The sequence below is a fragment of the Hippichthys cyanospilos genome, chromosome 5, assembly GCF_059441005.1.
Source record: "Hippichthys cyanospilos isolate Australia breed blue-spotted pipefish chromosome 5, RoL_Hcya_1.0, whole genome shotgun sequence".
Classification (NCBI taxonomy): Eukaryota; Metazoa; Chordata; class Actinopteri; order Syngnathiformes; family Syngnathidae; genus Hippichthys; species Hippichthys cyanospilos.
In genome coordinates, this window is record NC_142373.1 from 14,172,074 (window position 1) to 14,184,217 (window position 12,144).

General features: G+C 39.6%; 1 protein-coding gene across 1 annotated transcript in view; it reads left to right on the forward strand.

The window, feature by feature from the left end:
- Nucleotides 1-12,144, forward strand: part of tmeff2a (transmembrane protein with EGF-like and two follistatin-like domains 2a) — a 92,697-nt gene that overhangs the window by 8,007 nt on the left and 72,546 nt on the right. The window contains exon 2 of the mRNA XM_088416055.1: nucleotides 4,676-4,785. Coding sequence (XP_088272181.1) covers nucleotides 4,676-4,785 — 110 coding nt within the window. The remainder of the gene's footprint in view (nucleotides 1-4,675; nucleotides 4,786-12,144) is intronic.

The window sequence follows — 12,144 nt, forward strand, 5'->3', positions numbered from 1 at the left end:
ATTGGGATCGTAAAATGAAAACGCCGTATGGCGGGCATTAGAAACTTATGGTTATTAGCTACTCTCGAGCTAAACTTGAGGTAGAAACATCAAAATTGTATATACATATTAAAAACTGGTAACATAATAGTGCAATGTACCATTTGAAAGTTTGTGTTTGTGTTGCTGTGTAAAGTGATGGCTAACATTGACCTGGCCCACAACAAGCCTTTTGTGCTGCTGTAAGGTCATTGGCGATTCCACGCTCCGCTAGAGGAGTTCATGTGTCTCTGTCTTCACATTCTTCAGTGTCCTCTGAATTCTGCGGAAACTCAAGCTGCGTAACCTGACTCCTCTTGTTTTTCTGACGCTTACAAATTGCTGTCACCCTTGTGGAGTCCCAAGGAAATGATAAAGCTGACTCGATGGCCGCAGCCATGCAAAACACATTTGAGGAGAATAATTTAACCCTTGTGTAGTATTTTGACCCTTTTTTGGACAATTTCCTCCACAAAATTCTCACAGTATTTTAGTCAAGGGATAATGACTTCCTGGTAGTGTGACCATTTGGATGAGATTTCAGCTCCCTTGCGTCTTATTTCAATGCTTTTTCATTTGATGGGAAATGTAAAGATAAAAGGGATGTAAAGATCAAAGGGTTAGACAGAATACCACACAACAATATAATATTTGTAAATATTTGTAAATATTATAAAAACACTGGACCTTTCTATTGAAATTAAGCGGAAGTTAATTCAAATATATATGTTGCTATGTATATATATATATATATATATATATATATATATATATATATATATATATATATATATATATATATATATATATATATATAGTTTTGTTTTTTGCTTATTAAGTTTCATCAGTAAATACAACAAAAATGGTACGTTTCACACTTTCTTTAGTTTTAACAGTTTTGGTTTGTAATGTAGTCATGATTAGCAATGGAGTCAATGAGATTTCAAAGATCTTTTGTGGCTTTTGTAGTTATTTTCCCAGCTGAACTGTGGGAAAAAAAAGTAAGGGTGCATCCTTGATTGGTTGCCAATCATCGGGTGCTTTTGATGTGTTCTTGTAAGCAAGCACCTGTTAATTCAGACTCCTATCAATGTTTTTCCTCATTTGGAGTCGGGAAAGGTTGCGTGTATTCATGAAACTGTTAGCAAAATGATGCTCAAAAAAATTTGATCATCATCATTTCCCTCTCTCAACATCTCCCCCCGGCAAGACTTTTTCTACATGCCGGAGAAATCAATGCGGTTTTTGCGTGTTGTCGACATGTGCAGTGGAGGCTTCCTCGCTGCGTTGATGAATCGCATTTGATTATGAAGTGGATGCGCTTGCCAGGACATGTATAATGGTGGAAGGGAAGGCCTGGACGATGGCGGCGGCGGCGGGCTGCCGCACTCTGTGTACAACATCAAAAAGCCTTTGACAGGTACAAGAAGTAAACGACAGACTGCGGCGTTATGGAAAAAGATGGATGCTTGTTTATAGCACGCTATAGCATCATAGCTTTGCCGGGGCATTCGCCACCTACTGTGCATATATGGGCTGTTGCACAATCTTCATTTAGCCAAGCCATTTTTACATGACAAAAGTCTCCTGTTTCCCCAAAAATAAATATGATGCCACCTCTATTAAAATGTTTAAATTTTAGACCATCTTAAACTATACAAGTTGCAGTGTTCCCAATGTTAGCAAAATATTAAAGCTATATATCGTTTGAGTTGTTTAAGCTACTCGACTAAGTCCGACGGATTCTACTAAGTCCTCGTGTGCTCGGTTGAGGACATCTTGGAATTTTTGATTATGTCTCATGTGTTTGGGTAGGATGCAGTTAACTTTGCTGTCTTCCTGAGACAAAATGGATACAACGGTGGGCACATAGGAGCAGACTGGCTCTCAGGAGACTATACATAAGAACCAGCCCGGCCAACAATAATAAACAATAATTGGTGTATCCCAACCAAAAAGTGTTTTTTTTTTTTTTTTTTTGACAGCTCTTTTGCAGTCCTGTTTATTTGCATTTCTATGCAGCCATACAGGCACGGTCCTTCATAGTGGACATCATGCATTGGCTCTTTGAGATTTCCTCCTCCGTCCGATGAGCCGAGAGCTCGGTCTGCTCCCAGACACTCCAAACACCTCTTAAGTCGGCGCTCTTGACTCAGCGACTGTATATTTGCTCAGAGTGCTGGCACTTTATGGTCATTTACAGCCCCGGCAAATTGCAGCTTGATTTCACCATCGCTCTACCCTGCTGCGTGTTTATGACTGCTTGGTTGTCACGAGTAGGAGGCTTTTTTTTTTTTTTGAAGTGGCGTGAGCCGTGGTTCTCGTAGAAGGAGGCACAGAGGACTCTTAATATCTATTGTCCAAAGAAATCTATAAAAAGAAAATGGCAGATCACCATATTACTTGTTAGACGGCCCCTATGAATGTTCCCGTGAGGTGAGACCCACCTCAAGCAGTTGGAATTATGAATCTGAAACGGCTTGTTTGTATAGCTTGCTAAATGTTATTTACTGGAGAAATTTATATTCAAAAGTAGAATAAGCTAAAGCGTATTTACTCATTTACTTTGTGAATTAGGTCAATGGCCAATTGACCAATTAAGGGCTTTTTCTTATGTGCAGAAACAAATTCCATTGTAGAGCTGTGAATATTAATCACTAACTGACAAGTAATTGACAATCAAATTATTCTGCAAAATATTTTAATAAAGGAGTAAATGCATGGCTGCCCAATTTTTTTGCCCCAAGATCTACTTTTCCAGCAGCCAACATCCGCTATACTCAATATAACTCTAACCTACCAACCCTAACCCTAACCCCTAACCCTAATTTATGGCTAACAAACAAGCTAATCGAGACACGATAGCTAATCGCCCTCTTGCTAGGTGGTGAGACAAATCGCAACAATGCCGAATCTGCGTAAATTTTCTCCTTGCTTTTCATGAAGCTAAGCATGTGCATCCCATGTCTCCCTATTCCGAGCAGATTTGTTTGTTTACGTTTGGACTGGCTGCCGGGACTGCTTATCATTCTCATGAGGGTGTGAATGGGATTGTTTACATTGTCACTCTTTTATTTAAAAGGTTCAAATTGTTTCTAAAATGGAGCTGTCTTGTCATCTAATTGAAACTCACAGACAGCATGCACAGAGTGCAAGATCATTTTAATGATATCTCCCAAAAAGTGCAACATAAACAAACAGGGTTTCATGTCTTCCTACAGGGACTACAAGACATCTCAAGAGGATAGCTGCAATCCCCTTGAGGCCGTCATCAAGCCAATAATAATCAAACAAATTCGCACAATATACTGTAGATAGTGGATTTGCTTTTCAAGTATGAACCAAAATAATTACAACAGCGTTTTTTTTTTATATGAAGGATTTTCTGATAAGATTTTGTAAACAGGCATGATCACTGCTATCTCTGGAAGCTATTATTTTGTGTCGGAACAATGCAGGGAAGCTGCGTGAGCGCAATCGGCTCAGGTAGTCGCGTAGCCTCCAGCTCAGTCTGCAGATTCGGACTCATTTTACGCTTTCATTTGATTCGGGCGCTTTGATGGAGTCTTTGGAGATTTCCCGTGGCTGAATCAACCTCCTCACCAACCCCTGCTGCCCCCGAGTGAGCCTTGTTTTATACACACACACGATTAAACAAGTACTACTCTGGATAATATGACAAGATATCAAAATGCATATGTAAATTTAGGTTAAAATCCTTCAAATGTGCTGAATCCCGTTTTTTGTTTTGTGTTTTTTTTTTTTTTTTTTTTTTTTTTTAAATGAAACAAACTAAAAAAAGGGAACCCAAGCATACGTACATACATCAAGCATACATCAAAGTGCATGTAAGGACACAGTTATATGCAGAATTTACAAGTATGTTTTCTTGAGTGCTGATAATGTTACCGATTATTAGTGGCCTGGAAGTTTGATAACCAATATTTTAAAGCCGATACAAATTTTCAGTAAAAGCGAAAATAGTGAAAATAGTCAAAATCTAAATATAGAAAAACTCATAACTTTTTGTCCTTACAAATATGTTAAATATGTCTCTCACTCGTGTCTTAAAAATGTATATGAACATATAATTGAAGTAACTAGCCCACTCTAGCTTTCCACAATGAAGTCCTCCAGATTTCCAAAACATACAATAAACCATCACAAAAAACACAAGTGGTCCCATGCATATTGTAATATAGTTTTTAATAAAATCATGAATACTACAAATGAGGAACTGATGCTACAGCTAACATTTCTATTATTTGTGGAACTGATCAATGACATTGATGATTGCTTGGTAAATCACAGATTTTTGCATAAAATTCCAAATATTGTTTCATTTGGCGTAAAGTCTATTGCTCTCAGGATCATCAGAGTCTCTTTAAAATTACACTGAGCTAAATAGTTCCCTAAAGTTACCCCAGTTTCACACATTAAAAAAAAAAAAAAAAAATTGCAAAGCGAATATGTGTCAAATACCAAGTATCGACTCCTGTAACGGGCCCGGATGATTGTCAGTCTGTCCCTACAGAATATCCACCAATAAACCGGTAGAGACGACAATTCCAAAGTAGAATATGAAATTGAGTTTTTAGTACATAAAAGAAAAGCAAGTCTCCTTACACTTGTTTCTGGTTGGATTTGATGCTTGCAGGTTTTGAAGAACGAGACACGGACCTGTTTTTGTGCGACACCAACACCTGCAAGTTTGATGCCGAGTGCCTCAGAATTGGGAACATGGTGACTTGCATTTGTGACTTTAAGGTAAGCGCTCCAGCTAGCATGGTGCTATTTTGTTTTTTACTCCTTTCTTTTTTTATTTTTTTTTTTAAACCAGCAGCTTGTTTTTCCACTGTTTTCTGCACTGGATGAAATGTTGTAAAGTAAAACGACTGTGACCGTCACATGCGTCAATGGTGCATCCGCAATTGTTTTTTACATTTGTGCAAGTCACGCAACTGATTCTTATGCAACCCCCATTGAGTTGAGTCTCATGAGGGGAATGGGAAAGAAATGTTTTTCCTTTACAGGGAACACCGTCTTTCAACTAGTAAAACACGTTTAATGAGTTGTGTTAATGTGGAAAATGACAGGTGATACTAATGGAGATGTTACATGCCGAAACATAAGATAATTTTATGGAAATTTGTGACTGGGCCTAAAGAGGTTTCTAGTCTTTTCTAAAGATTTCTAGTCTACAATTTTTGGAAAATACAGATTTCACCACAGAGGTTATTTTTCTGTCATATGGGGTCCCGAACATGCTGCCTTTCGACCAGAAACATTTATGACGTTGCCATGCATAAACTCCATTAATCTCGATTTATGTAAAGAGGAATTTTGCAGATAATGCTTGTGAAAAATCAAGTGACACAACTATGCACGACTATGTCCAAAGCCTGCGTCAATCCATTTGTCCAAGACCAATGACCATGGACCATTTGTCCTGAGAATCCAATTAGATTGATATGAAATTATTGAAACATCTGTTTATTGATTGACATGCAAAGGCGCCGTTATACATGTACTGTAATGTCTTGTATCCTTTATAAACAATTCCGTCGAATTTTCCTAACCATCCGCTTGAAAATCAAACAAAGCATATGAATCGAACCTTGTGTCATTGAGGCCATCCTCCAGATTAAAACTGAAAAAAGAAATTGATCTTTCTCTCTGTGAGCTACAGTACGTAAACTGCGCGCGGAAATCAGCTGGATCGAAAGCCATCGTCTCGATTGGAGGTAATTACCTCTCAGTAAGCGAAGCGACGGTATTAAACGAGGCCGTTTTATGGCTTCTTGTGAACCCCCGTGCCACAGCGACCGACTGCCATACTCTGCCACAGTCGTAAACAACCTTGACACTGATGAGACCCAAGACTGAAAGGAGCTCGTTAATAACATAAATCCGAGAAACCATGCTATTGTTGATAATGGCTTGTACTTAACTTTATGACTAGACCAATAAAAAAAAACAAGCAGCAAGCTAGTCTGCTGTCTATTGATTGGCACGACGTTCGTGTTTGAGATATGTAATGCGCATTTTGAGATAAACGAAGATGCGAAGATCCGACTTTTGTTTTTTTACCAATATCGGCTCATCAGTACAGCACCCCATTGGTCATCTGCTTTTTATCTGGCTTTGGTACTTGACTAAGATCAACATTAAGCGAATGCTGTTGATAAATGACATTACAGTGCCATTCGTCTTCAGGGGATGTGACGGCGATAACGCTATCTGGTGTGCTCAGGCAATCAACCGCCGTATAAGAATGTAGAAGAAAGTTCATCCCGTCGCTTCGTTTCTGTTGCCGTGGAAGACTCGAGAAAATGCTTTTATTCTTTACAAAGAATCATGTGGGGGTTTTGTTTTTCTTTTGCTAGATTGTTGAAAAGAAATAAGCTTGGCATGTGTATCGGTCCAGATTTGTTTTTTTTTTATTCCTATCTGTCGAGTAAAATATTCTACTTTAGCTACTGTAGTATAGAATATAGAAATGAAGCATAAACACACCAATCTGACGGGCAGCAAATGTGTAAGCTCACAACAGATTGAGACTATTATGTACCTTGGACGCATCCGGGAGAATTACAGCATCAGCAGCAGTAGTCACTTTTCCTTATTGTCAGAAAAAAGATGTACAGTAAAATAGTACAATTCATACAACTCTATTTTTCACTCACAATGATATTTCATGTGTCCTTCAAATCTGGAGGGTTGCAAAGGTTACTGCTTATCTGCGTTTGTTACTTCCTGCGTTTTTTTTCCTTGCCGCTGATTCGGTAGGTAGCAGCCAAGCAAAGCACTCGAATGTCATGACTCTCCGAAAACGCCCACCCTCTCAGATCGATAATCAGCCGGGCTGATTTTCGACACCGATATTCAGTATTTTGAGGAAAAATCTGATGGCCGGTAAAAGATCAATTTAAAACTGCATTAACTTCAAGGATCATAGGTTTCAAACACCAGTCCTCGAGGGCCGCAATCCTGCATGTTTTTGATGTCGCTCTCGTAAACACACCTGATTCAAATGATTAAGATCATTTTCAAGCTCCTGCAGAGCTTGCTGATGACCTCATAATTGAGTCAGTGGTGTTTAAAAAAGAAGCGTCGAAAACATGCAAAATTGCGGCCCTCGAGGACTGGAGTTTGAGACCTATGATTTATATGAATTTTCAGTTAGCATTAAAAGGAAATTCTGCTCTCCCTAGGAGCATTCTGCACTGTCTGTTTTTGGAATTAAAATGAATAAATATGTACATACATGTCAATGTTCATCATTTTTGTTATTTTGAAATTTTAGAGTACTTTATTTACTCAGGAAAACTGCGAAGGTAATATTGACTTTTTTCAAGCTTTAGTTTTAACAAGTTCTTGTTAGAAATACTATATATATATATATATATATATATATATATATATATATATATATAAACACACTGCAGATATGACCACACAGGAGACCAGCCATCGGAAAATTGGGCAGACCATGACACAGCAGCACGCTGAATATAAAAGAGGAGCCGTAGTCAGACGTATACGCTCATGAACGCTAAAAACGCTATTAACATTGACAAAGCAACACCATAAGCTGTCTGGTCCCTAAAATCTACTATTAGCTTGTTTCATATTGTGAATTAAACTCAGCATGAGCGTGCCCCTTTTCTTTCACAAGAACAAATTCAGAGATTGAGACATCTGAGGGAGTCAGTGAGGAGAAAGTCAGTTTGATGTGCTGGAATCAATGGAGGTCATTCATTGCAAAGATGAATTAGATTCACCTCACACTCACTCCCACAACACTTTCTCCCCGCCAGTCAAACAGCCAGAGTTGCTATCTGGTGAAGCTCGTGTCCTCTAATTAAATGGGTTTGCAAAATTTTGGGGTCAGAGAAAATCATATTTCTGGCTTCCACTTATAATCCCTCCATCAATCATCACATTTATCAGAGCGTTTGGAATGCAGAAGTTTGGGGGGACCCCAAGACATCCACAGGGCCCCGTTTGAGACCCTCCTGACAACTCCAGTCCAGTTCTTTTGAATAGAGTCTAAAAATAGTGTCTAGGAAACTATGTTGTTGCTGGTTGAATTTTGCGAATGTCAGGTCACAGTGCTGATTCCCAAAGGGGTCATCCGCTCTAAAAATATGGCCTCATGGACCAGCTGAGCATTCAAATCACATTTGTGCACTGCTGGATAAATGGAACATTTATGACCTTCTTTAATCACACTTTTTCTATCGCAAAACGGAGATCATCCGTGTCGTACGTAATCGTACATATTTGATGTACAGCCAAAAGACACTCGCTTTGAGTTGTTTTGTTTGCATATGTTTCAATAGGTGGTCAACAAAAAGCATCTGGCTGTCAACTTCTGATGTTTGCTGCAAACAACAACGAATGCTCCTCTCCTTTTTTGGGATATATGCTGACTGACTTTGTGCATGTGCACAAAGCAACACATTGCCCAAATTTGCAAAGCAGACATCCACGCTCAGCTTTGGCTGCTGGGCGGATTAGCCCATTTTAATTTATGTAAACCCTTTTGACTTTGCAGTCAGGGAAAGTTGAATGGGAGCTTCTTTAAACATGGCTCACCGTGTCCTCGCTGACATCCTAATACACTTTCAGCATCTTAATCTGCACACGCTCACACACTCCTCCACTTACACAGATACAACAGATATAGCAATGTTTCGGGTCGCATGTGGTGTCCGCGCTTCTGTCTGAGTTCCGGTCACAAATTATTTTCAGAAAGCTTTGTACTGCCGGGGGTGTGCGATGCAAAGTGCTCAGCACTTCAAAGAGACCATGTTGCTTCACGTGATGTTGATGGCTGTGAGTGCAAGGCCAGCATATCCTTCAAATTTCATTGAACAAAGGCTCTGAGGGATACGCACATGAAAAAATCGACTATGTACGATGCAGAAAAACCCGTAATAATTGCAGGATGCACGCCAAACCTAAAAAAAAATATCGACACAAAGCCGAGTTTATAGCACCTCATTTGAAACAATAAAACACCTCCTATTAAATCGTTTCAAATAGGCCTTGCTGATGTGGATAGCAGCATCGAATGCAGACCTCATTCCATATATTTGCATTCATTTATCATCTTTTTATCTGGACTGAGTGTTTGTGTAGCAGTAAATTTATTACCTGGGCCAGGTCTGTAAAAATGTCTCGGCATGTAACGGTGAGCGTGGCAAGCGTTCACCTCAGATGACATTGTGCTTGACTTGAGACTTTTAGACAGTGTCACCTGGAAAGTGGCAGATCCCAGCTTGAGTGATTGGGCAATGAAGCCTCATGAAACAAATGTGCTGCTTTTTTACTCCTCTGTATGATGACCTTGTCTTAAAGATGAAGGCAAATGCAATGGAAATGTATTCAAATCATAAGTTTATTTCATAACTCATTATTTGCATCACAATTCAACTTCCCTCATCGAATAAAAAAAATGTCATTACTCTTGACGATTAAAAAAAAACAAAAACAAAACATGTTTTAAATAGCACTCCTTTAAGTTGAACTGAATCAAAACTTGGAAGCACCAATGACATAATTTAAACATAAAGTGGCGGGAATAAATATTGAAATCATGAAATAGTATAATTTGTTACCAACAATTTTGCCCCAATTCAATGGACACCAAGCTCATCTTTTTCATGCTCCCGATATTGTTTCAATATTGTCCAATTTGATCCAATTTCAGCTGGATAATATTTACTTATTTTTTAGCATTAAATGTTCAGAGATTTGATGAATGAATCCAATTCAAATGAACAGTAGTCATCATCTGCAGTCATGAAAACATATGACATTTATTCCAAATATTTATATACGGCTCTTCGGTAAACTGCACTAATTTTCTTCACACGGATATTATGAGTCTACATATTGTTTGTTGCTCCAGGTTTTGTATTGAAATATCCAAAACTTAAAAGAATCATGACTTTCGGGCTAAATTTTAGGACATCTATGGCGCTTTGCTTTGTTAGCATAATGCCAAACCAACGTAATTACAGCAGAGCTTTGTGGTTGTTTTAAACTCATGCATGTGTAATTCTTTTTGTTTTATGTTGAGTTTGACAGAAAACTTCAACTGGACGAGGCAACTGACAGTTCGAAGCCTCTTTTTTGATGAACTGCTCACTAGCTGCCAAACTGCCGCCTGTTACGAGCTGAGCTGATTAGAGTCCGCGGCCAACAGACAGCGTTTGTATCTCAACGTTTTTCTAACAAGTCAAGCAAATAATTGGCCGAAATAAATCGCGAGACATGTTCTTCGTATCTCAAGGCACCGGCGTAATTAAAAAGAATTCAGTTATGTAAAACCTGTTTTGTTTTTGACATCCTGTGTTCATTTCTTCAGCGTCAACTAGCTAATCAGCATCTTAATTAGGTTTACTCATAACACGTTATTACAAGCAATAAAAAGACAACTTTTTATAATAGGTGCCTTTATCTTTGCTACAACAATATTCCAAGTCAAGGATTAGGATTGTAAAAGCGGTCTGTTTTCTCTTTGACATCCCGCAATCACTTTGAAATTGCCGCACGAAGCTAATCAAGCGTGGTTTTATTGGATTGAGTTGACTACGCAGAACATGATTGAAGCAAGCAAGCGGATACATTTGAGAGGCGTTGGAAAGACTCATGAATCACGCCGTACTGTTTGTGGAAGCCGGACGAGCGGTCAGCGCGACGCCTCGTTCCTTATCAGTGAAACCCTTCCGGCAGATCGCTGTCTTCTCGCCGTTTCCTCCTGCTGTTGATTGTGCCATTATCGTGATGTGGCTCCTTGATTAAAGCATTTCTCCTGCGATTAATTCATTCTATAAACTCGTTGATGTAAAACAAACACGTCAGAATTTAGAATCGGAAAACCCGTTAGGTTCCCAGTAGAATCCCGATGGCCTTTTGGCTTTGACCTGCGAGGAATAATTTGAGATGCAAGTGATGTATGGCAGCAGGGTATACCATTTCCTCTTCTTTAAAAAAAAGCTTTATCCTTTTTATTGTCACTTGCAGTTGAAGTTTACAGCGAACGTAAAAAATGTGAAAATGACATTACCTATTTAAACCACACCCTGGCTCAGTAAAGTCTGCCAGCTTAATGACAACGCAAAGAAAAAGGCACGAACATGTGACCACAAACGTTGATTTATAACAGAACACAACAGATTACAACAGAATATATCCCCACATAACTCTGCCTTAGTAAAGACCACGCTTGATTAGCTTAATGCTAACATGCAAAGCAAAAGTCAGTTTAGTGAAGAAGATATAGATGCTTTAACACAAATGGTGATGCAACACATGTAAGGAGACAACAGTAATATTAGAGAAATCAATGCAATAGCCTTGAAAGACTTTGATTTTTAAGTTTCTCCTCAGTTTGTCGTTCCGATTAGCGTGACCAGTAGCTGCTGAACAAAGACATATGGCGCATTCAATTCCAGTTGGAAATTGGCTTCAAATTAAATCAGCGATTGACAAAACTGCTCTGCAAAACAAAACAAAACAATTCAAGCCCTGTTTCCTGAAGTACCTTCACATGCACCCAGGTGTACTCGTATTTGAGAACCACTGTCCTGAGGCAGATGGCCCATCCGAAATCGTGATGCATTTTTACCTACCCCATCGAATGTGGGCATCAAAGTCGCTTCATTTCAAAGACCGGCCAAGAGAACAGGTGTGCGCGGGCCCGTTCATCAGCGCTTGCCTGGTGGCTTTCATTCTAATTATTCTCCCGCGATGGATGGCGTCGACGACCAAGACGGATAAGGTGGAGAAAATTGCGTGCGGCGAGCGTCTCTCCTGAAAGATGCGGCAAGTGTGTCAGCTCCTCGGCGGCCTGTCAGACAGCATTACAGAAAAGCCCGTCTCCAGCGACTTGGCCGGGGGGATTCCGAGGGGAGGTGCGGCCCAGGTCCTAATCAAGAGAAGACTGCCAGAGCCATCAAACGGCAAAGGCGCTTGCCAGACAAGCTCCTAGCGTCTGTCTCCCTCGTTACTTCCAACCTGTCTTATGCTCTGCCTCACTCGTCCCGCCGCGACTTTGTCTTTGCATCCGTTGTGATCAGTGTTTGGAAACCAGACACCACGGAGTGAGACTTT